This window comes from Cheilinus undulatus, linkage group 10 (genome assembly GCF_018320785.1).
Source record: "Cheilinus undulatus linkage group 10, ASM1832078v1, whole genome shotgun sequence".
NCBI lineage: Eukaryota > Metazoa > Chordata > Actinopteri > Labriformes > Labridae > Cheilinus > Cheilinus undulatus.
Window position 1 is genome coordinate 19,791,060 of NC_054874.1, and position 26,186 is coordinate 19,817,245.

General features: G+C 39.9%; 1 protein-coding gene across 3 annotated transcripts in view; it reads left to right on the forward strand.

Annotated features, from left to right (window-relative positions):
- flt4 (fms related receptor tyrosine kinase 4) overlaps window positions 1-26,186 on the forward strand; it is a 73,939-nt gene that overhangs the window by 46,299 nt on the left and 1,454 nt on the right. For 2 of the 3 annotated variants that reach the window (XM_041797617.1, XM_041797618.1), the window contains exons 10-29: window positions 202-367; window positions 4,218-4,353; window positions 4,961-5,069; window positions 7,795-8,154; window positions 8,669-8,815; window positions 10,736-10,867; window positions 11,366-11,472; window positions 15,930-16,065; window positions 16,534-16,638; window positions 16,930-17,043; window positions 18,114-18,202; window positions 18,343-18,499; window positions 18,605-18,699; window positions 19,332-19,454; window positions 19,645-19,756; window positions 20,007-20,106; window positions 20,330-20,435; window positions 20,517-20,641; window positions 22,903-23,026; window positions 23,202-23,287. In XM_041797617.1, coding sequence (XP_041653551.1) covers window positions 202-367; window positions 4,218-4,353; window positions 4,961-5,069; window positions 7,795-8,154; window positions 8,669-8,815; window positions 10,736-10,867; window positions 11,366-11,472; window positions 15,930-16,065; window positions 16,534-16,638; window positions 16,930-17,043; window positions 18,114-18,202; window positions 18,343-18,499; window positions 18,605-18,699; window positions 19,332-19,454; window positions 19,645-19,756; window positions 20,007-20,106; window positions 20,330-20,435; window positions 20,517-20,641; window positions 22,903-23,026; window positions 23,202-23,287 — 2,629 coding nt within the window. The remainder of the gene's footprint in view (window positions 1-201; window positions 368-4,217; window positions 4,354-4,960; window positions 5,070-7,794; window positions 8,155-8,668; window positions 8,816-10,735; window positions 10,868-11,365; window positions 11,473-15,929; window positions 16,066-16,533; window positions 16,639-16,929; window positions 17,044-18,113; window positions 18,203-18,342; window positions 18,500-18,604; window positions 18,700-19,331; window positions 19,455-19,644; window positions 19,757-20,006; window positions 20,107-20,329; window positions 20,436-20,516; window positions 20,642-22,902; window positions 23,027-23,201; window positions 23,288-26,186) is intronic. The other variant, XM_041797619.1, reaches the window with a different exon arrangement.

Consider the following 26,186-nt stretch of genomic DNA (forward strand, 5'->3'; position numbering starts at 1 on the left):
CTATCTTGGAAAACTAAACTAGATTTCCAGGAGAATCTAAATTTCTTATAGCCATGCATGATAATTTTATAGTTTGTTTTCTCTCTGACTGTGTGACTAGCAGCCAACTAGTTCATGGTGTTTCCTTTTTCTGCCAAATGAAAATATGCTGCGATATGTCTGTGACCCTGAAAATTATTAAGTATCTTTTCTTTTCCCTAGTTCCCCCTCAGATCCACGAGAAAGAAGTGGCAGATCCATCCAGTCCATACCCCAGCGGCAGCAGCCAGATTCTTACATGCACCGCATATGGTCTCCCTGCTCCTACTGTCAGCTGGCAGTGGAGGGCCTGGGGCCCATGTATCCTCAACAGCACACAGAGCAGACTGTAAGAAAAACAACTCTCCCAGATCCAAATAGCCGAACACTCAGAAGTGATATTTCTTTGCAAACCAGTGTGGGAACAGAAAAAAGCTTTATTGAAGAGGAGAGGAGTGGGAAGCAGTGCATGAAGCGTTACGTTAGGACCTAAATAAGAGGAAGAGGTCAGTGTGGAATATCCATTGGCCGTGTGTCTAGAAAAGAGGGAGGCAAAAGTGAAGAAAGAGATGTAGAGGTGGGTGAAATAGAAGAGTTTAAAAGGAAGGTGGAGGAGAAGTAAATGGAGGGAAAGGAGACAAAAAGGAAGAGTGTCTGTTCGATGTCCGACCTGCTGCCTCCCCCACACAGCGATAATGTTTCTTTCTCTGTTGCTGGTCCGCCGGCTCTCACACTGTGCTCTTACTTTTTGACATTCATAGGCAAACACATAATCCTCACATGCACACTCAGAAATCCACCTCGGTGTGTTTTGAACCCATTAGGGTGCTATATATCACACACACCGTTAAATCCATGCATAAACACTGACCCACACACACATTTATTGCCAGGCATCGCCTTGGGCTCTTCTTATTTCCATCTCAGCTGAATCCCACAACAGGATATAATGGATTCTCAGGATAACCATTTACAATACATCTCAGTTCTTTTTCCTTTATAAGCCTTAGTGTCCTGAATAATCTTATAACATCCACCTGCCTCCATCTCCATCCAAGGCTTCAACTTTGAAGTTATTGTTCTTCTCTTGACCTTTCCATGTGGGCAGAAAACATGGAAACACATAAAGTGCCCTACCTGCTCTAATTCTTGGAAACACTTTGCTGTAGCAGCTAAGACTCAGCTTTCGCTCCTGCTGTCTGGTTCATATTCAGTCTCCTGCACATCTTATTTGACATTTCTTGAGCAATGACTGTCTTGACCTTTTCTGTTCAATAAGAATAGAATTTTCTTTTTTAATGGGATGGTCAGACATGAAGAGAGGGAATAATAAATCAGTCTTGTGTCACAGAAGCCATATAGTTTGGTGGACAAAAATATTCAAGTTGTCTGCCTGCTAAATTGTTCTTGAGGAAGACATCAATTTAGAGTAAGTTGCTTACAGCTAAACTATTTTATTTGGGAATATGTTTACTCAATTTTTGGCGAGAAGTGAGGTAGTCATTGCTCTTTCATATACAGTATGTCAGCAGTTATCAAGTGACCTTTTACTTTGCAAAATGTGAACAGCTGAAATTTGAGTCTTGGTAGACATTTGTGCAAAGTTTAAAGAAAATCACTCAAAGAATTCAGAAGCAAGCAGAAGCAAGGGATTAACATTAGGATCAATGAACTTTACTTTTGACCTCTAACAGCCAATAAATTCACACTTGCAGGGCAATTTTTTGGAGTTTGGTGAAAAGTTTTGAGATATCGCATTCATAAGACAGTAGACAAACCTCAAACATCATTCTTTCAGCCATGGCTGTCACCAATAATGTTCTTGCTGTGGTTTAAAACTTAGAACAGATACAACTGTGGTATTTTCATATCTGTAAGGCCAGAATTTAAATCAGTGTATTTTCCATGATCCTAATAGTCCTTTATAGTTAAGGTTAAGAGTTTAAAAGGGAAAAGGCTTTACTTCTAGAGTGAAGTCCAAATTAGACTGATGATGATTAGGGGTGTAATGATCCTCTGTTGTATATCAATACATTGAATGGCTGATCAAATGTCCTATCAGATCAATAGAAGGACAAAACATTGATCTACACCGTCACCTCTAAGCCACACAATTTTGTTTCGAAAATCTTACTGCACACTTGTTGACAGTTTCCACCCAGCTGCATGTTCTCAACAAGCTAGTGAAGCAGGAGAATCTGTGATATAGAGTAATATCCACTTCTTTCTTTGCTGTGCGGATGTATTCCAGCCACAGATTACGCCAGGGCGGGTCTCTTGCTTTGTTTTGCTGACTATATCTGCATTTTCTAACCAGATACAACTACCTTATGACATCATTTATGAACATAAACCACTCCCCCCTTGTTATGGCTGAAGTAGGGTGAGTGTTGTCTGATACAGGCTCTGGTAAATACATAGAAGTAAAATTATTGCTAAAGAATCTTCTCAAGTGAATATTATAATTGATTTAATTAATTTAAAGTTTACTCGTTACTGTTACTGAGTTACTGAGTAGTAACTCTTGATACCTGCAGGTCTTTCTTTCTTGCGCAGTGCATAAACATCAAGATAGTATGAATGTCAAACCAGGTTGTTAAATGATAGAAACACAGAGTGCCACAACACATTTTGGATGTAATATAAAATCATTTGTTCACTGTATCTTACAGACAGACACATCAGTCAAGTAAGATTCAGTTCAAAGTTTTGGTTAATGTGAGTGGCTGTTATCTGTTACTTTCTGCCCCTGCCATTAGAGATACACTGCCTGGCCAAAAAAAAAGTCGCCACCAAAAAAAGGTCACACACTCTAATATTTCCTTGGACCGCCTTTAGCTTTGATTACAGCACGTATTCGCTGTGGCATTGTTTCTATAAGCTTCTGCAATGTCACAAGATTTATTTCCATCCAGTGTTGCATTAATTTTTCACCAAGATCTTGTGTGATGATGGGAGAGTCTGACCACTGCGCAAAGCCTTCTCCAGAACATCCCAAAGATTCTCAATGGGGTTAAGGTCTGGACTCTGTGGTGGCCAATACATGTGTGAAAATGATGTCTCATACTCCCTGAGCCACTCTTTCACAATTTGAGCCAGGTGAATCCTGGCATTGTCATCTTGGAATATGCCCGTGCCATTAGGGAAGAAAAAATCCATTGATGGAATAACCTGGTCATTCAGTATTTTCAGGTAGTCAGCTGACCTCATTCTTTGGGCACATAATGTTGCTGAACCTAGACCTGACCAACTGCAGCAACCCCAGATCATAGCAAGAAATGAGAAGTCATTCATTGCATCAGCTGGGGTTAAATAACTTGTTGCCAGCTGAAAGATAATCGCCCATGCAGTAATTATCCAATAGTAGGCTCGTACCTATTTGCTTAGTTAAATCCAGGTAGCGACTTTTTTTTTTTGGCCAGTCAGTGTATAAAAGTGTGTAAAACATTACAAAGTATGTTGCAGTATATGTTAAGATTTTTTAGTCTGGATCAAAGTGTTAGGCCAAGATCACATCTATACAACACTGTCAGAATGTGGCTTATATGTATAATATGTATAAAATATTCAACATGAACACATATGGGAAGCTTCAGCCATATCCATTGTTTTACTTAAATTTTCCTCTCTGGACAAAAACAAGAAATGTTTAAACAGGCATGGGCAGTAACGTTTATAGCTATGGAAATAGGAAAAATGCCCTGAAGGAATCAAAACAGGTTATTTCCTCTATGTTTTATATCTCAAAGTAAATTGATATACTCTTTTATTCCTTCAATTTAAAATTGTTTAGGGAGCCTGGGTGTTTGTACATTTATATAGAGAATAAAATGAAACTGACCCTGACTACCTTCTGCTGATGTAGGGAACTGCAGTTTTGCCTTTAGGAGAAATGCAGAACAAAAATCTATTCATGTTCATTAGTCCTTCTGAATCATTCACACTATGGATCCTTATAAAATGAAATTGACACCATAGTTTTTTCCATTAGCTGCTGAGACACCGAGCATAATTGCCTCAGCTTTGGGGCTTGAGCTGATGTTCGGATATGAAATGCAAACTAGAGTGTGGAGACAAAAATCTCATAAAACCTCAGGATGTCTGGTTTGATATGCTTCTGGATTCTTCCCCACTGCTCACTCTCTGCCATGCATGTCAATGAGGAGAGATGTCATGAATGTGTCCGTGTTTGTCTCCAGGGTCCAACGAGACAGGAAGGGCCGGAGTGACAGGATTGCAGACTGTCAGAACTGGCAGGACATTAACTCAGGGAACTCTGTGAATGAAATCGAGGCCATTGAAACATCCATGGAATTGGTGGACAGCCGTCAAAAGGTACATTACAGATTCTTGATTATGATTGGCATTCTGTAGCCCAACTTCTCATCTATAAGAAAATGATGGATGTTATGATTTAGTTATTTGATTGAAGAATTACAGTTAAAAAAATTTAAAAATATGATAAAGATTTGATATCCAGAAAGAAGACATTTATGTAAGTGGACTTATCCGTGAACTGTGATGTTTTTATGTAAGCGTCCCAAATTCTGAGCTCCATAACAAAATTTGTCAATCATGAGCCATTTCCACAGTAGAAATATTTAGAACAGCCTTCCTCCACAGACTTCCTCTGAGGACGGGTTATAAACACATGCAGACACACAAAGGAGGGGGCACATGTGTATGTACGCACGTCTGTACATTCATTAACTCAGCCATAAGAGGAAAATTATAACATGGGCAACAGAGACATGAACGCACACACAGGGAAACGTCCTGATGTTTTTCAGCCACACCTGAGGGAGTTTGCCTCTTGTTGGCCTGTCAGCACAAAATCTGTTTTTTGTCTCTTGAAGAATAACATGAGCACACAGCTCTGTGTTTTAAAATATGCATGCCATTACAGTGAAATGAAAGCCTCATCGACTTTTTTACTTTACAGATAGTGAGCAGACTTCAGATTCGAAATGCCAGTGTCTCCGTCATGTACAAATGTTCTGCTGAAAACAAAGCTGGAAAAGATGAGCGACTTATCTACTTCTATGTAACCAGTAAGTATTTATTGTTACGTTAAACTCTTGTTTCAAAGGAAAAGGGAAACAAAAACATTAGAAGCAAAGATTTCATTCCTCTAAAGTCACCTTAAAGGGTTCTAACAATGCAGATTACTTTGGCTTAGACTAGTGATCACCAACTGGTGGCCCCAGGGCCACATCAGGCCCCCTAAAGCTTCCCATCTGGCCCCCAAAAGATTATTAAACTCAGAAAATGGGAGGAGGAAAAAAGAAGTTGTGGTGTTCAGGGTATCTTTGTCTTTAAATCCCTACAGCTAATAAATTGACTCCAAAAATGACTGATAGTTTTTCATCAGGAATGACTTAAAGACCCTGTAAAGTGAAATCCAAAGTTTTTGTTTTAACACTCTAGATATGTTGTAATAAGTTTGCTGTAACCATGTGAAAACACTGAGATCTACATGTGACTGAATTCTGGATTTAGACGATTAGAAAGTTTTCCACCTATTTCCTGGTTTGTTTTCATGTGGGCGGGGCCAGAATGTGGGCTCATGATGTCATGAGGGGGATGGGATTTTACTGCAGTTTCAGTACTCGGGTACTCACGTGACCTAATGAACAAGTGAACACAGTCAGAGATGTTGACTTTATTAAATTAACATTTACGTCTTCTGTTTATATTTCGTGAAAAGGAACATAATAGATTTCAATGCATTCTGGATAGTGGAGTCATCGGGCTGCATTTCTCTAACTTGTACAGTATCTAACTTTGAAATCCTGTTTTGTCTGACTGCCAACACCCCTTAACTGTACAACAGAAGTGAAAATAGACTTTGACTCTAAAAGTGGAGACGTTGAGGAGGTGATTTTAAAAAAGGAAAGGAGAAGAAAACCAAGCATTGTCTCATGACCAGCAGGGGGCGACTATACTGCTTGTAAAAGGAAGCCTGGCATTATGCAACATATTTTTTATCTCATTAAACATTTTCTTAATGTGTTTATTGTCCCAATCACTAGTTTAGTCAAGTTTCACTAGTCAAGTTTCTACAGTGCAGCGTTACAATTACATTCATTTTCAAATTTGTGGTTTCATTTAGAGAAGGGCTGGACTATTTGGAAAAATAATCTAATTGCAATTATTTTTTACAACATTACGATTTAAAATGCGATTATTTCTTAAGTTCCTTATCTTATATTTTTTTCTACCAACACAAGCAATAAATAATTCTTTATTTTAACCAGCACAATATTAAATAGATTAAAGTAGGGCTGACAATTTTGAAAAAATACAACTGTAGTAATTTAAACTCAAATAATTCAATATAAATTGTGGTGAAAGAAAAAATACTTTGTATGTAACTCTCGTTTTAAAAAAATAAAAAAAAAGAAAAGAAAGTAGGATTTTTGTAAACTTTTCTAAAAATATTTACACTTCAGTGTTTGCATGATGTGTAGATCATAACATCTCTGCTGCGAAAAAATTATTAAATGGATATTTTGACACACATTTCAGGTTGATAAAAATATTGCACCTTTTGCAATTTGAAAATCGCAATAGGATATTTTGCAGTTTAATCAAAATTTGGATTAATTGCCCAGCCCTAATTTAGAGTTATAAATCAGTTTGTTTTCATGCTGAAGTTATAATGTACTTAGGAGCAATGTTGTGTAATATGGGTCATTATTTGTTGATGTGCTATGTGATGTATTAATTTTTTTTCTCTTATTCTGTTGCATCTCTTCTGGGCTTTGTTTCTCAGTGTCTTGTAAGTCCCTGTGGGCTGGGCACCCCTTTCAGTGAGTGACACCTTAAAAATAGACTGTTCTACCTCTGATGGAAACGCTGCAGCCATGGTGACCTGTCAGCCTTGATAGTCAATGTGTATCTACTATTTTGGTTCAAATATGTTCATTTCTAGCTGATTGTGACAGCAAATAGATAGAGCTTGAGTCTTTAAAACACTTTTTTACAAGCCAGTGGTTGACGTCACGGTGTGTGCATCCACTTTTTTGTGCACCCCATTACACTGAAGGTAAATAGAAACAGTGGCATTTTCAGCATTGAAAAATGACACTGGAAAGATTTAGAAGCCATAGTGCTTTCTACCTGAGAACAAGAGCGGTTTGATTGGACCTACAATGCACAAGATCAGGGGCAAACAATGTCAAAAAGCCAAAAGTTCAATCAGAGCAATTTTTCCAGATTGCTTTTTTCTGTAAAAAGGTGAAGGGGCAGTACTTTTAATCGTTTTTTCTTCTATAGATCCACATAATGCAGACCAAGTTTACAACGAGCCTAAACATAGAAATCAGTAAGGCATGAAAATGTTATACTGCAAGATAAACAATAACAAACACTGTGATTGAGGTTTTCTTTCATCATTTTAATGGAATTTGATATCATAGCACTTCTGTATATCTAGTGTTGGTGTGTTTTGAAGAGTAGAAAGAATTTATTACATCCTTTTTTGTGATCATAACAATTTTTCTCTTGTAGTTTTGACTTTTGACATGCTGGAGGCCTTGTTTGTTCAGAATTTGTCCTAGAACAGAAAATACTAGTGATCCTTATAAAAACCTCTCACAGTTAAATTTTAAGGCAGTAGTGAGGATTATTATAAATTTTTTTCTAAATGATTTTTGCTGATAAATCTGTAATGAACTTTCCCTCCAAGGTATTATTTTCATCGAAGTCCATTGCTCAAGCTCTTTCTGTTTATGTAATCTAACCATCACATCCCCATTCTCTGTATCTTCAAAGCTATCCCTGAGGGCTTCAGCCTGGACGTTCAGCCTTCAGAGAACCCCCTGGAGCAGGAGAGAGTGTCTCTGTGCTGCAGTGCTGACAACTACACCTACGAGCAGCTGCAGATGTATCGCCTGGACCCACAGGCCCTGCAGGACGAGCAGGGCAGGCCCCAGGAGCTGGACTGCAGGAGTGTGTACCTCTACGCAGATTCCCTCAACGGCCAGCTCTCCTTCCAGGAGCCATCAAACAGCTGGGTCCTGGACTTCACCATCCCCTCTGTGCAGCTGCAGGATGAGGGTCATTATGTGTGTGAAGCTCAGAGCAGGCGGAGTGGAGAGAAGCAGTGCCTGTTTAGATACATCTCTGTCAAAGGTGAGGGATAAAAACAGATAGAAGCTGCAGACATAGACATATAAAAACATCGCTTGACAAGGAGAGCCATTTTAACTAAAGCTAATTATAGAGGAAAGCTCAACCCTTTGGCAGAGGAAGCACACACGGGTCTCGGTGGGCATGGAGGAGATGCTGGAGGCTTAAAAATACACACACTCAAAGTGAGTGCCCACGCAGCTTGATACCCACATCTACACGTAACAGAGAGAGAGTACCTTGTGTTTCCACAGCATCAGTATATAGTGACAGAAAACAGAGCTGAGAGGCTGCAGGGCTGAAACGCACACACAAATCCATACTTCATTCATGTTATGTCGCTATAACCTTGCATCAGTGCCTGCAGGATGGATGTACAACTTAATGTTTTTGACTTTTTCACTTCACCACTCCTAGGAGACCCTTCAATAAAAACCATGTAAACTTGATGCGCTCAAAAGTCCCAAAACATGCCAACAACAGCGTCTCTCTCTCCCTCGTCTTTCTCTCTCTGCAGCCCTGGAGGCACCACGGTACAAACGCAGTCTCACCAACCAGACGGTCAATGTGACCGAGTCTCTGCGGATGGAGTGTGACGTGGAGGGCAGACCCCTGCCCCGCCTCTCTTGGTTTAAAGACAACCAACCTCTCCACCAAATGTCTGGTGCGTGAACACACCTACACAGGTGATGCACACGTTTACACAACAGTCCAGCTGCTCATCCACCCACCCTGCAGCCACAACATCACACATAACCCAAGTTACACATGAAGTTCGTCACCTCTGGTGCTTTATTAACAGAACACATAATTTTACATATATAATCAGGTAATTGTGTGTTTGTTATGACACCCAGTAATCACTGCCTATTCTGCTTTTTGAGATGACTTATTTTTGTAATTGTATTATAACTTTTCTTTTATAGTCTACAGCATAACAGCATAACCCATATTTTTGCTCAATAACCATGGAGTTTATTTAAGGAGGGATGTATAATTTGGCATATATGTATATGTTAAGAGGCAATAAAATGCATTTTCTATTACTTAAAGCAGGAGAAATGAGCACAAACTTTAAAAATTACATTAACTTCTCATACTTTTCTCCCCATTTTATCAGGCATCGTTTTGTTCAATTTGTCCCTTTGCAGTTTATATCCTATTTTTACTTTTATTTGATACTCTGTTCTACTATTCTTACTTCGGTCCTCATATTTTGGTATAATCTGGCACTTAAATTTCCCTCAGGATTAAAAAAAGTTGTGTTTTTAATCTTAGATTGCAATGTTGCTCTCCCCACCCTTTTTCTAAGCCTGGGTTGGTTGAAGTTGTAATTATAAGTCATGCAAGGGTAGGTAGAAGAGGGAGGTGGAGCAGCAGCCTAGTCCGGCAGGACACCAAACCTTAGCTCTGCTTCTCTCACCCTCTTGCTAAGCTTGGATCTGTTGAAGGTGGCAAAGCTGTTTTGCTGTGTTGTAGGGTAGGTAAGAAAGAGAATGCCTCCGTGTTGGCAAGGTGGGTGGCAAGAACTAGCATGGTGGGGGGGTTGGCTCTGGGACATTGGAGATCAATGTTCAGCTCTCTACGGAGAGTTATTGGACTGATTTGACAAAACACAGACAAAGGAGGGTTCCCACTTGACAAAGCTGGTGAAGTTTTGACTTCTTGTTGCCCATTTGTTAGCACAGTTGACTTGTGGAGGCAAGTAGTAAGAATTGTAATGGGTTTAGGGACGTCTTTACTGAGCATTTATCCTTTCTGGAGTACAAGTATCTTGTGTTTGCTTCAAACCTCAAATATAGCCTCACAACTGAAAAAAAAACATGAAGTGTAGAGACAAGTTTTCTCAATATGTACTCTTTTTTCTAGTCTTTAATAAGCAGATGTTGACAGTTTTTCTTTCCCACTTTTGTCATAAGAAATTACACTAAAAGGGTACAAAACCACAGCTACACAACCACCCACCACCTCCACCCACACACCCATACAGCTGAACAAATGTATCAAGCACAAACAGTGACAAGAAAGCTTGTGCGGGTGCCGCACATGTGCACACCCACACACAAACACATATTAAACCCCGCGGCCGATGGACATGCCTCATTAGCTTTCTCAGCGGCTCCTCTTCTTAACATCTGAGGGGAACGGAGAGGGAAGGATGAGGGAGGAAGGGTGGTCAATACGGGCCTGAATGACAGCTGATGCTCTGGGTTCACTCAGAGCGGCTGCTGGGACGTGTGGCTGGTGCACAGGGTGACTGGATTAAAAAGAAATACTATTGATTAGAGCTGCAGGTGTGACAAGAATTCAAAAATGTTATTTAAATGTTCATGAATTGGCACTGAGCATGCGCCCATATACTGAAGTTATAGACCTTGATGCACTGGTTGCAGGATTGATTCACTGTCTAGTCGCTGTCTGGTGCGTGTCTTGCCTAACTTTCTCTCCCCATATTTCCTGTCTCTCATCAGCCAAATAAAGGCTAAAACCCCAAAAATTAATCTTAAAAAAATGTCCATGAGCGAAGAAGAGATTTTCAGGTGTGGTGCTGTGTGTGTCATTAATTGCATGTGCCTTCTTGCAGGGATCCAGCTGCAGGATTCGAACCGTACACTGAGCATCCAGCGGGTTAGAGAGGAGGATGCTGGGCTTTACACCTGCACCGCCTGTAACCAGCGTGGCTGTGTCCAGTCCTCGGCTGCTGTCAGAGTCATAGGTGAGACATTAACGCACACAAACAGGCTGTTAACATATCACCTGTATCCTCTCAGACACTCTGCAGCTGACATGCTTTTTTGAGGGCACTCAGGCCAGAAACCACTGTCGCCCTTGAGCTCAAACATAGAGGCTTTAGCTGTAGTGCCTCACCTCTCATTTTTCACTGCAGCTGTAGATTCTGTGATTTTGCTATGAACAGCTCTCCAAAATTAAATCAAAGCCATTGACTGCTGGGAAATTTTCTATTCAGAATAAGTAATTGAACAGTGCTGCTGGATGAGTCCTTATGAGCTATGGCTGAACTGAGTAAATGGCTGTTTGGCACATTTATGCAGAGCTAAAGATTTAATTGAAGGAGCTGGAAAGAAAGCAGGGATTGATCATTTGTAATACAGCACCCCCTACAGGAAAAGAACAGTAAAAGAGGGAATAAATAAAGGAGAGATTTTTTATATTGGATGAATGTGATTTTCTTTTTTTTTCTTTTTCTTTCAAGGTTCAAGTGACAGAGCCAATGTGGAGATAGTAATTCTCATTGGGACCGGAGTCATCGCTGTTTTCTTCTGGGCCTTGCTGATCCTCATCTTCTGCAATGTGAAAAGGGTCAGAGGGCGCTGCTTTTCTTCGTGTGTCTGTGTGTTTGTAAGAGAAACTGACAGGCTGTGACGGAGACTCTTTAACCTCTGACTCCAAACATCTCTGTCTGGGCTCAAATACGACCTGTTTGATCTTTGAGAGTCTGTGATTTCCACACAGATATGCGTGAGGAGGGATTCTAATAAGCGCCAAGCCATTAGCTGTCTCAACAAGGCAGGCGATAATGAGTCTCAAATCAGTTTTTATTTCTCTTCACTCACGTAGTGCTTCACCAGTTGCTGAACAGTGATTCATAGTGTGATAATGGCATGACAGATTAATTAAGTGATGATTCTAACTCCTCCTGTCACTGCTACATTATTTGTAACGACCCCCCCCCCCTTTGTTTACTTGAACCTTAGGCTGGAAAGAACAAAAAAACACTTCTTTAAAACCTATATACACTATATTGCCAAAAGTATTCATTCACCTGCCTTGACTCGCATATGAACTTACGTGACGTCCCATTCTTGATCTATAGGGTTTCATTAATATGACGTTGATCCACCCTTTGCAGCTATAACAGCTTCAACTCTTCTGGGAAGGCTTTCCACAAGGTTTAGGAGTGTGTTTATTGGAATTTTTGAGCATTCTTCCAGAAGCGCATTTATGAGGTCACACACTGATGTTGGACTAGAAGGCCTAGCTCTCAGTCTCTCAGCTTTAATTCATCCCAAAGCTGTTCTATCGGGTTGAGGTCAGGACTCTGTGCAAGCCAGTCAAGTTTATCCACACCAAACTCACTCATCCTTGTCTTTATGGACCTTGCTTTGTGCACAGGTGCAGAGTCATGTTGGAACAGGAAGGGGCCATCCACAAACTGTTCCCACAAAGCTGGGGGTATGGAATTGTCCAAAATCTCTTTGTACACTGAAGCATTCAGAGTTCCTTTCACTGGAAATAAGGGGCCAAGCCCAGCTCCTGAAAAACAACTCCACACCATAATCCCCCCTCCACCAAACTTTACACTTGGCACAATGCAGTCAGACAAGTACCATTCTCCTGGCAACCACCAAACCCAGACTCATCCATCAGATTGCCAGATGGAGTAGCGCGATTCGTCACTCCAGAGAACGCACCTCCACTGCTCTAGAGTCCAGTGGTGGTGTGCTTTACACCACTGCATCCGATGCTTTGCATTGCACTTAGTGATTTATAGCTTGCATGCAGCTGCTTGGCCATGGAAACCCATTCCATGAAGCTCTCTGCACACTGTTCTTGAGCTAATCTGAAGTTTGGAGGTGTGTAGCGATTGACTCTGTAGAAAGTTGGCGACCTCTGCGCACTATGTGCCTCAGCATCCGCTGACCCTGCTCCATCATTTTACGTGACCTACCACTCCGTGACTGAGTTGCTGTCATGCCCAACGGCTTCCACTTTGTTATAATACCACTGACAGTTGACTGTGGAATATTTAGGAGCGAGGAAATTTCACGACTGGACTTTTGTCGCACAGGTGGCATCCAATCACAGTACCACACTGGAAATCACTGAGCTTCTGAAAGTGACCCATTCTTTTAAAAATGTTTGTACAAACAGTCTGCATGACTAGGTGGTTGATTTTATACACTTGTGGCCATGGAAGTGATTGGAACACCTGATTCCAATTATTTGGATGGGTGAGTGAATACTTTTGGCAATATAGTGTATATCTGACTATTGAGATCATGGCTAACTTCCACTTCCATCCATCAAAGGACTACATTCAACTACTACCCATCATCATAGTAACTCTTAAAAGCAGCAGAGAGAAGACTTAAAGCTTGTATATCATTAATATAAATCATGTACACTTGACTCATTTTCCCACTGATTTCCAAACATACAATGCAGAAACCAAAGGACACCTCTAAGTGCAAATGGTGTCAAATTTACATCACAGCAGAGCACAGTAGATTAAGAAGTTCATTAATGCCGTATCTTAAGACCTAGTTCTGTGGTATTTTACTGTGGATGTGTCCAAATCATTATCAGTGTACTAAAATATGACATAAACTATTTATTACCCTGCTTCATGAAATCACTCAGTACTTTTAAAACCATCTTCATGGATCTTCATCATCAACTAGATTTCAAAGAGAAATAATTAGTATCCATTGGATACTTTTGTGTACAGAGTTATAAATGTTAAATTAAGGGTTTAAGTTCAGTGCATTCAAAACTAGAAATCATGAAATATTTAACATAAAAGCCTTTTTGGGTGCTGGTTTAGCTCACTTGTTAGAGCGAGCGCCCATGAGGCTTCAGTTCTTGACCTGCTGGTAGTGGGTTTGAATTCGGATCCTGGCACACATCCAGTCTTCCTGCACATACAGCGCCTATAAAAAGTATTCAGCCACTTGAATATTTTACTCTTTTATTGATCTTATAAATCAGTCATGGTTAATATAACTTTTTTTACCTAAAAAAATACTGAAAAAATTGAAATGTCAAGTGAATACAGATTTCAACAAAGTAATGTCAATTAAATAAAAAGAAGTAATGTAAAATAAGAGATTCACCCCTTTTAAAGTGACTGACCTTACTCAACAGAGGTCTGGTCCATTGGTGCTAGTAGTCGGATATCAAAAAAATTCCACGGCACTGAACATCCCCAGTTAAATCCATCATCAAGAAATGGAAGGAATCTGGCACATCTGCCATTTCTGCCTAAATCAGGCTGTCCTCACAAACTGAGTGACCGTGCAAGAGGGAGACTAGTGAGAGAGGCCCCCAAGACACCTATGACTACTCTGTAGGAGTTACAAGCTTCAGCAGCCGAGATGGGAGAGGCTGCACACAACAACTGTTTCCCAGGTGCTTCACCAGTCAAAGTTTTATGGGGAGAGTGGCAGAGAGAAGGCCACTGTTGGAGAACACTCATAACAGAATTGCAACTTCAGTTCTCCAAAAGGCAAGTGGGAGAGAGTGGGAAAAGTTCTTTGATCTGATGAGACCAGAATAGTGCTTTTTAACCATCAGACAAGATTCTGAGTCTGGCAGACTCCAAACTCTACACATCACCACAAACACACCATTCCCACTGTGAGGCTGTGAGGTTGGTGGCAGCATCATGCTGTGGGGATGCTTCTCAGCAGTCGGCCCAGGTAGGCTTCTAAAGGTAGAAGGTAAAATGAATACAGCAAAAATAGGGAAATCCTGGAGGACGATATTATTCAGTCTGCAAGAAAACCATGACTTGGGAGAAGATTTATTTTCCAGTAAGACAATGACCTGGAGTATACAGTGATGTCAACAGGAAAGCTCAGACCTCAATCTGATTAAAAAAAAAAAAATTGTGGCTGGACTTGAAAAAGTGTGTTCACAATGCTGTGATTGCATCTGAAGGTACATCTAATACTGACTTGAAGGGGGTGAATATTTATGCTGTGACTTTTTTTTTTACATTGCATATTATTGTGTAACTGACAACGCTTTGCATAATCTGTCCCTCACATTAACTTTAAAGAGATTTTTCTGAAGTATGAATACTGTTTATAGGAATGTGAGTTTCTGTTTGTCCTCAGCTTCCCTGTCAAATAAAGGCAACAGGCACTAAAAATAAGCTTAAAAAGCACAACAGCCCTTCTGTGTTTTCTATGGAGGTCTGAGTGCGTGCCTCAGCCGAAAACCCACCACAAAAACACAATGACTGTAAGAAGGGCTGCACCATTCACCAGAATTGTTCTAACATGCACTTTTGCATTGAAGACATTGCAAAAGTCTACATTCATGACAGAAGAACAATATTTTTATGTAAAAAAGGAGTGCCTTCTTAATAATGCAAATATTTTAGCTACTGAATAGAGGCCTGAGTATAATTTTCATTCATTCACTTCATTTCTATACAGTCTGATGAAGCTTGTACTAGCTGTCAGCTACCCTCTGGTTAATTGGCGATAATGTTGCGGTGAAAAAACCCTTCTTGACTCCAGGAGAGACATGATGTAAGCATGGGTATTGTGTACAACATATTGTTATTGCAATGCTGAACAATGTAACAGCACATCATGTTTTTTTCTTATATTGTGTAGGACTACTGGCAATTTCATGCAAAAAGACATACATTTTCTTTCAAATCTATAGAAAACAGAAATGGCTTTTTGACCCCACATTCTCTGTGTATTATGGATTTCACTGCTCTCTCCATCTTAAGTGTTGAAGCAAGTAATCTCATCCTTACAAACATAAAATGCCTCTACTTACAGTAGTATCTCTGTGGCTGAATAGAAAACACCACTTTTCTGAGAATTACATGTTCAGTCCAGATCTCAGTACTGACTTAAGTGCAATGCATCATTGTGTTTCCTTTTTTTCTATGTGTGACCTGTCCTTCAATCTTTTGTTGTTTTTGTGCTGTTTCCAGCAGCTCATTCACTATATTTACCCCAACCAGCCTGCTATCTCCTCCTCTTATGTCACCTCTTTGTCTCTCTGAAATGCAGGTTAACCCTGCAGACATAAAGACAGGCTATCTGTCAATCATCATGGACCCAGGGGAAGTGCCTCTGGATGAGCAGTGTGAATATTTGCCCTATGACTCGTCTCAGTGGGAGATCTCCAGAGACAAACTCCGTCTTGGTGAGCATTTGGGAATGATAGGGAACAAGAGTATGTACGGATTATGGGAAGAAAAAGCAAACAGGAGAGAGGGGGTGTGAAAAGGATTCCTCAGGAAGGGACTAGAGCAAATAGATGGATGAAACTGAATTAGTTTTACATTTTGCTTAATGGCATGAGTTTGGATTACAGCCACCCTGGTGGACTGCTGCTTTGCAAAGTGCTAATGTTAAGAATGAGCTTGTTCCCAGCATGGCATTTTAAAATCGCCTGGAGGTAAAGCATCTGTTCCACTACAGGAACATAATTTTGTTGCATGTTGTTTTCAAATGCTGCAATCAAAATTTTAATTCCTCCCCCCCTTGTCTATAAGGAAGCCAGATGCATTTACATTTTGCAACCACAACTATTTGTGTACTCCCGCAGGGCTTAGACCAAACCTACTGAGGTCAATGAACATGAATATTCTGTCTCCTTCTTCTTATATAGGGAAGGTTTTAGGTCATGGTGCCTTTGGGAAAGTGATCGAGGCATCAATTTATGGCATCAGCAAAAGCAGCAGTTTAGACACAGTAGCTGTTAAGATGCTGAAAGGTAAGATCTCATGTTGTATACGTACATTCTGTAAGTATTATAAAAAAGACACTGATAGTCAAACTTGCTTTGCTGCCCTGATTTATACACATACACAGTAGCAGACAGAATATGTGAATTGGTACTAGGGGTGGGAATCACAAGTTTTCTCACTAGACAATACAGTATACTACTAAATGATATGATATGAAGCAAATGAGCAAGCATCTACTCTGTATCTTACATACAACATAAACATGAACTTGACAGTTTTGCATTTGATGCATGTTTTACTCTTTCCCTGTGTTTCAGATGGAGCAACAGCCAGTGAGCATAAGGCTCTAATGTCAGAGTTAAAGATCCTGATTCACATCGGAAATCACCTGAATGTAGTGAACCTGGTAGGAGCCTGCACTAAGCCTAATGGTGAGATAATGGCATTCATTCATATCAACGTTGGTGTTTCTAGGTTTAATTGTTCTGTAACACTGTGGTTCCAACATATTGCCTTAAACTGTTTGTACATGACAATAGCAAATATCAAAAGTTAAGCAACTTATTGACACAGATACTTATTTTTATTTTCATTTAATGTTTTTGAATCAGTCTGTCATATTATGCCTTAACAATAATCAGTAGTTGTTTGAAATTTCTCTCATTTTTTTTATATGCTATATCACAACTCTTCTAACTCGCTGTGGTAAAGCTATGTTCTATACATGCCAGTCCATAGTTTTAGATGCCTTGGTGGTATTCTATGGTTTTTGCTCTTTTACTGCTGAGTCATGTTCTGTCTGGTCACCGGGTATTTTTCCTTTTTAGACATTTTCCATTTGAAAAGAAGGATTGCTACTTTCAGTGCCGCAGCAACTTTGTGACGTATTCATTAGAGTTGTGCTTATTTTGAATTAAAGGATTGGCATTAAACATCAACACAGACTTTGATATAGAGTTATAGAAGCATCCTGTCATAAATAATGCTACTGTGCTGTTAGTTGATCATCATTTTGCTCAATGTGAAAACATATTGGCTTTGTATCTTGACCTTGTTTTAAATACTGTGGTCTATTGTGTATTTGAAGGAAGGATTTCAGGTTCGTTTTCTGTCCCCTGCAGCTCCTAGGCAACACTTTAAAGAGCAGCCCAGCAGAGGAAGTCACACAGCTGCCTCTCTTTTTCTCTGACAACCCTAATTTAGCATCCATACCTATCGACCTTTAGAGCACATTCTTGAGGGACAAACATCTGACAGTGTTTACCCTGAACAGCGCTGTAATTTAGCCTTCATGCTAACCTCAAGCAGGAAATGTTTGAAGAATGCAGCCTATGGTTATTTCCAGTATGTTGTTGAATGAATAAGCTTCACAGCAAGAGGCAGTTATCTTTTTTTACTGATAGAAAAAACTGTTGTGTGCATCAGCGTTTGCAACATTTTTTCACAAAGAACAGTCACAATAACAACAGAAAAATGGCTGATGAACTGTCTGTATTTCCAGGTCCACTGATGGTGATAGTGGAGTACTGCAAGTACGGCAATCTGTCCAATTTTCTGCGAGCCAAGAGAGAGTTCTTCCTCCCGTACAGGGTAGCTGAAACACTTCAGTAAAACTGTTCTTCTGTCATTCCATGGCTGAAATTTAATGCTCAAAACGTTTTTCCCTTTATCTTTCCACAAATATGCTTCATATTTTCTGCACCTTTATGTTTGAATTATTTCCTACTCAGGATCGCTCTCCTAAAACTCAGAGCCAGGTGAGACGTATGATTGAGGCAGGTCAAATGGACCAAAGAGCCCGGCAGCCTGCTTCTCCACCCTCCTCCCGCCTTATCAATCCCCAGACTCCATCTAACACACCCAGTCAGACTCCTGCGGTGGAAAAAAGTCAGTGTCCTTTTAATTAACCAAAGCTGATTTCTTAACTTGTTACAACTCATTAACTTTCTTTCCACGACTCTCTCCTGCCCCCTCCTCATCTTCTCTCTGCAGTGGAAGACTTGTGGAAAACTCCTCTGACTATAGAAGATCTAATTTGCTACAGCTTCCAGGTGGCTCGTGGGATGGAGTTCCTGGCCTCCAGAAAGGTTAATTGTGGGCATTACAAAAATAATTAGTGACTGAGCTGTGCTGAGATGTCACACAGGTTGAACTCACAGGCAGCAGTTTGTAGCCTGAATCATTCTGCTTTCCAGGATTCTGTGCTATAAATTTTTAACTGTCACCATAAATCTGATTAGCGCTGTGATTCAATACCACATACTAATTCTAAACAGGTAGGCCTATTTAGTATGACTTTATGGATACCCCAGTCAGTCGATTTATATCAGTACTGACTTGTACAGCACTAACTTACACAAGAGGGCAGGTCTAGACTGGCTAGACCAGTGGAGAACCAGGACTCCGCAGGCACACTCAGCTGACATCTTTGTGGCACATGCTGGATCTCCTAAAGTGATTCCACAGTGGTTAGTCTTCACCAGACATTATCCAGTCCAAAATAGAACAGAGGCAGACACCCAAAAAAGTTAGGGTAATAGATTTTTAAAATGCAAAAATAGATGATTTGAATGCAAAAAAATAAATGTAATTTCAAATTGCCACTGTCATACCATCCTCCTCTGTTTTCAGTAAAACAAATCAGAAGTAATGCATGAAAACACACCTTTTACAAACACACCTGTCTGCAGTGTTATGATGCATGCGTCTGTATCCACAGTGTATCCACAGAGACCTGGCAGCTCGGAACATTCTCCTGTCAGAAAACAACATCGTGAAGATTTGTGACTTCGGCCTGGCCAGAGACATATACAAAGACCCGGACTACGTCAGAAAAGGAAATGTACGCTGTCCTCATATTCACTATGAGCCTCTAGTCTCATTTAACATCCATATTCACAGCGAGGAGATACTAAATGAAATATTTTTTGTGTCTTAATCATTTGCGTAATGGTTCACCTTTACAGCAGGGGCCATTTCTGTTTATGTGAGCATCTTGTGATATTTGTCTGATGTTTTAATGTTCCCTTCAGGCCCGTCTACCTTTGAAGTGGATGGCTCCAGAGAGCATCTTCGACAAAGTTTACACCAGCCAGAGTGATGTCTGGTCTTTTGGAGTTCTCCTCTGGGAAATCTTTTCACTTGGTAAAAATCAACAAAATCATAACACGCACATCTTTTTAGGAGGAGCCATGTTTATAAAAGCCAAAGGAACAAAGTTTCAATAAAACCTCTGGCAGAAGTGTGGAGCAATAGATAGTTTTCTAAAAGTGCCTGTTGATCCCTGCTCCTTCGAAAAGCTGTTTTATAAGCGGAGTAAATTCATAATACTGGTGGATGAACTTAACCTGATGTCTCTCTGAATGTCCCATCCTTCTTTTGTATACACCTTCAGGTGCATCTCCGTACCCGGGAGTCCAGATTGATGAAGAGTTTTGCAAACGGTTGAAAGACGGTGTTCGGATGAGAGCACCAGAGACTGCGTCACCTGAGATGTGAGCAAAGGCCTTTCATTGATTTTTTTTTTTTTTTTTTTTAATTTAACATTTCAAGGAACTGATATTTTTGCTGCTAAGTGCCTTCCCTAGGTGTCATGATTTGATTTTCACATCCCAGTGTTTCTCACTGTTGTTTTTAAGAGGCAATAATGATGTGAGTTAAAGATGTTAAAGATGGAGGTGTCTTCTTTGTTGTGATGTTGCTGCCCTCTGCTGGTAGATATGGCATCATGCTGGCCTGCTGGCAGGGTGAGCCCAAACAGAGGCCGACTTTCCCGGCTTTGGTTCAGATTCTTGGTGACCTGCTGCAGGACAACAGCCTACCTGTGAGTTCACAAGCTGGAAGTGTTTATGTTTTTGTAGAACGTTTTCAGGACATGGTCTAATGTTGCATGATTTCCCTTCAGGACGGGAAAGACTACGTTCCTCTGAACTCCTCACAGAGCTCAGAAGATGATGGGTTCTCACAGGTTTCCTCACGGCCTCCGTCTGAAGAAGAGCTCAGGCTGGCCTGCAACACTCTGCCAAACAGGTACTCACGCGTGCTTTGTTCTTTAAAACGCTGTCTTTAGTAATCACCACAGCAACATTATCAACAAGTTTATGTAGCCAAAATCCTGATATCTTTTAATGTTTGCCACACTGAAGCCATGGATGTCATCTTCCCTAGTCAACCTGATCACACACTGATCTGAAAGATACATACACACATCAATGCTCACAAGTCACATCAAACCCACAGTTAAAAACAGCCTGTTATAAAACTGTTTACATGTCTTCCATCCACACTTTTTAGGGATGTACACATTTATCACCTAGCAACAGCCAAACCCTTTCAGATGAAAACTAATGCTTTGTAGGATTTTGCCCCTTTACAATGGCAAAACTTAATTTACAGCTCCTGTAGACAATGTTTTTTGACTTGATTTGTTCCTGTAATGAAGTGTTTTTTTTTGTTTTGTTTTGTTTTTTTTTTTTACAAAAAAATGATTCTGCTGTTAGAACATTTTGCTAATTGTTGGTCTCCATTTGGCAAAATGCAAAACATAGGCTGTGTCTTTTGACGTTTAGCAGTTCCAGTCGTTTAAATATAAAATTTGGCACAGTGGTGGCTCAGTGGGTTGACTCGGTCGTGACTCAGTGACTGAATCATCTGACAATTTGACCGTAATCCTGTTTTTATGAATACGTTTGAAAAAGCTGAGGTGAGAGTTAAAGATAAAGGGTGACAACACAGCCTTGGAGAGAGTCTGTAGACCAGAAAGATGAATCCGATAAGCTGCTGTTAGCCTTTACCCTTTCTGTCCTACTACATTTTTGCATGAAGTTTGGTCTCTTTTCTTCATAACATAAATATCTCAGGAATCTTTCTTAACTTGCGAGTTACAGTTTGAAAGTAAAAAAGGCAAATTTCTATGGTTTGACACCTATGGTTTATGGGTATTATGGCTTAAATGTGTTGGAAAGTGAAGTTATGTTAAGTATTTTGTCTTTATCTTTTCCTTTTGTGCTGTTTTAAAGATCATATTATCTCTAATAATGCAGAATATAGCAGCTCTGTGGTGTAAAATCAGTTTTTGTTTACAAAAAAAGACACCAAAAAATTGACAGCCTTTCTTGTTAATTTAGGGTGAGGAAGTAGAAAGTGTCTATTATGGCTTTGATTTTATAAATTTATAATCTTAGACCATTTCCACAATAAGATGAAGCTTGTTTGATAGCTATTATGGTGACAAACATGCTTCGTAATAAGTCACAGGCCAGCGCTGCTATCCATACCTTGATGTTAGGGTATGTATGAAGTAACATACTAGTTAGTAAACAAGGACAGAAGAAGCAATGGTGTAGCGTTCAAATCGAGATAGACAGACACGCAGACATGCTGCCAATTATAGTTGTAAGATGAGTTTTAGGGCAGCCTTAACTGTGTAACAAATTATGAGTTATTTTGCATTATTTCATATCTGATTCTCAAATCCGGAGCTTTCCCATCTACCTTGTTTGTTTCTTTCATCTTTTTAAACATGACACAACCTATGGACAAAGCAGGCAGGTTTAATCTTCCTCATAAGTTAAATGTTGTTTGCTTTCAGAGCTCTGAAAGAGGCATTGATTTCAGTGTGTCTTAACATGAATTTGTTAAAGGGGATTTATTTATAACATGTATTTGTCAGTTTGGTGACTTCAGCCTCCATGCACAGGAAACCCCCACCCTTCTTGTTCACGTTGAAGCAAAAAGATCCTTTCTCCCACTGAGAAGCCTAGGTATCTTTATAAGCATCTCCTTCACCTCGTCCTTTTTACACATCTTTTGTGTCCCTACTCTTTGGTATTTCGTCAGGCAAGGCCAAGAATTTTGTTGAGCTTATAAAACTCGCTATGAAAACATGTTCTTAAGAAAATATATAGAGTGTAGAGGCCAGAGCTCAAGGTTAGTTTGAAGACTGCAAACTGTCAAAGAGTTTTTTAAGTGTGATGTGTCAGGTGTAATATCAACTTTGTCCTGATATATATATATTGCTGAATTGTTTTCAGTCTTTTTGTGTTCTTAGTTATTTATCAAACTAAACAACATGAAGATAGGAAATCTGCCGCTGCTTATTAAATTTCACATTCAAATCTGCTCTGACAAATCCTTTGAGAAATTTGTCTGTATTCATGAAATTGAAGTATAATCTGCAAATTTTGATGTTTTGCTCTTTATTCCATCTGCTCTAGTTGTTTTCATCCTCCTTTGTTTCAGCTGAAGTCCCCATCATATCTAAATCTGATAATCTTCTTCCCCATCCTCAGCAGGTATTATAACTGCGTGCCCTTTGCCGGCTGTGTGTTTGTGGGACCCTCTAAAGTCTGCCAGCCCAGAGTGAAGACATTTGATGAGTTGCCCTTGGAGATGCACCAACAGAAAGCTCCTCAAGTAAGCTCTTTATCTGGTCATCAGATGCTGAAAATGCGAACCAACTGGTGACATTTTGAAAAAGGATTTCAAGTCCGAACTATTTTCTTCTCCTTATATAGTAGCTGCTGATGGAGACGGACATAGCAGCGGGGTCAGTGGAAAGCATTTTAATCACGAATGTGTCTCTTTTTAGGACAACCAGACAGACAGCGGGATGGTCCTGGCCTCTGAAGAATTTGAAAGAATTGAACACAAGCACAGGGGAGCCGCCTCGAAAAGGTTAATGATACAGAAGCTGTGATTCGTGTTTCTGAATGTGAAGGTGACACACAACAGACACACGGATGGTGATTTAATGTCAGTGTTTGATATTTACACGACTTATTACTCAAAATGGAACAATATAATGCATGTCAGAGTAAAGACATAATTTTAGAGGCTGATTTAATAGATTTTGTTTTGTTTTGGGATTCTTTATAGAAAACAGTCGGTGTGTCTCGCTTATAGATAGCAAAACTGCAGTACATTTGCAAAGGAAGTGAGCACCAGCAGAGTCAGGATGTATGCATGGATAAGCAGTGAGTAAATGTCAGTCATATAACTCAAGACAGGTATGAAGATTATTAAATAGAAAGAATTACACTGAAAGCTAACAGCACAGAAAGTCATTCCTTTAAGTAAAGAATCATCTGCATTTATTCAGTAACTTATTTCTCCTTACAGCATAGTGTAGGATGGATTTTTCATCATATTTTTGCTCTGAGCCTGTACATCCACATCTATTTAAATCACCTCAGGCACATTTTTATGTATTTTTTTATGTTTTAAAACAAAAGCCTGATGAGATTTTTTAAATGTTGGCTTTAACTGTTCGACATATTTAACATCTCCTCTAGCAACTGCATGAGAAATCAATAAGTAACCAACGACAGCAAAAGCAGGGGCATAAGATGGAATGTAATTAAACAAAACTGTTGGAAACTGAACAGAAAAACAGAAGAAAACAGGGAACCTCCTGGAAAAATTAGACGAAAAAAGAGATGGCAGAAAGACGTGACAAACACACAAGGAGCAAGCTTTTTGGATGCTTTTAATAGTGCTGCTCAAGTCTGGCTGCTGGACATCATGAGACAAAAGAGAGTAACTTTGATCTAGAAAGCTGTAAAAGAAGCCTGCTTTGATTTTTCTTCACATAGATTTCTGATGTTTTTTCTTTTTTTCTTTTTTTTTTTTTTTTTTTTTTTAATCAGTAATCACCTGAAGTAGGCACAGTTAATCAAAAATATTATTAGGTAACCATTCATTCTTGTGACTCCATTCTTCTTCTTCTTGTGACTACATTTTGAGATCCTTACTCAATCTACAATTCCATCAAACCATTGACAAACAATTTGTAGTCATTTAACCATTTAAAGCTCTGCTGTACTTTCTTGATTGACCACCACTAAAAAAAAAAAAAAAAACATTTTTCAGGTTCATTTTTACTATGATTTAATTCAGGAAGTGAAACTTCCATTATCTTCTAGATTCATTGCATACAAAGTGAGATATTTCAAGACTTTGTGTTAATGTTGGTGATAATGGCTTACAGTTCATGAAATAAAAAAATCCACTAACTCAAATTATTAGAATATTGCAGAAAAGTCCAATTTCCTGAGCCTTCATTCTTTCACTCTAGTTCAGTACACAGAACCACAATCATGAAGAAGACTGCTGACTTGACAAATGTCCAGAGGACAATCATGGACACCCTTCTCAAGGAGGGTAAGCCACAGAAGGTCACTGCTGAAAGGGCAGGCTGTTCACAGAGGCTGTATCAAAACTTATTCATGGAAAGTTGACTGGAAGAGAAAAGTGTGGTAAAAATGGTGCACTAGTAACAGGGATGAGCTCAGCCTTCAGAGGATTGTCAAATAAAGCAGATTCAAGAACTTAGGGGAGCTTCACCAGGAGTTGACTGAGGCTGGAGTCAGTGGAACAAGAGCCACCACACACATAGGCCTTTCAGACTGGCAGGGCTCCGTGCAGGTTCTGGTTCTGAACCTAATTTTGAACTGGCCGATGCGTTCAAACTGGAAAAAACTGGTTTGGAACCTGTTAAGTTGGTTCTTAGCTGGAACCAAAAAATAGTGGTTCTTTCTTGGGAACCGTGACATCATCAGTGGGCGTGTCAATGGTCTGCTGATGGGATGCTGATTGGAAATTGGACTCATGTACAACATGGGAAAACTCAATCCCCCCTAATTTAAAATTGCAGTGGGCAGGGCTTAGATCAGTTGACTCTCTACAGAGTTGAATTAACATTAAATGGATCAACACTGTCGAATAAGTCCAACACTGAAGGCCATGTAATTTTGAATGTAGTTAGAATTACACTTTGAGGGTTAAAATCAACTCTGAAATATTTAACACTAAATATTCAGCACTCCAGTTTTTGCTGTGTGGGTTCACCAGAATGCTAGCAATTAATTAATTAACTCAAGAAACTGAAGAAGGAAATCCAGGACAGCAATAAAAACTTAAGCAAAAGTGGAGTTGGGTGATGCATGTCCACCATGTCCTCCCACTTTGGTTCTGCTCACACTGGTGTGAACACAGGCTGGTTCACCAGAAAGCAGCAAGGTTCTGAGACTCCAGAACGGAACCAGAGCCAGAACCAGAACTGTGTCTGCCTGAAAACACCTACAGACAGGTCCAGGAAATGGGCTACAAGAATTGTGATCTTAGTGTCGAGACACTTCTGAACCACAAACGTTATCAGTGTCTCACCTGCTGAGGAGAAAAAGAACTGGACCGTTGCACAGTGGTCCAGAGTTCTGTTTTCAGATTAAACTAAATTTTTAATTTCATGTAGAAATCAAGGTCCCAGAGTCTGGAGGAAGATCAGAGAGCCACAGAATCCGAGGCACTTGAAGTCCAGTGTTTTTAGTTTCCACAGTCAGGGATGGTTTAGGGTGCCATGTCATCTGTTGCTGTTGGTCCACTGTGCTTTATCAAGTCCAGAGTCAGCGCTGTCAGCTGTCTACCAGATTTTAGAGCACTTCATGCTTCCAGCTGCCCAGCAGCTTTATGGAGATACTGATTTCCTTTTCCAGCAGGACTTGGCACATGTCCACAGGGAAGCCAAAACTATCACAAACTGGTTTGCTGACCGTGGTATTACTGTTTGATTGGCCAG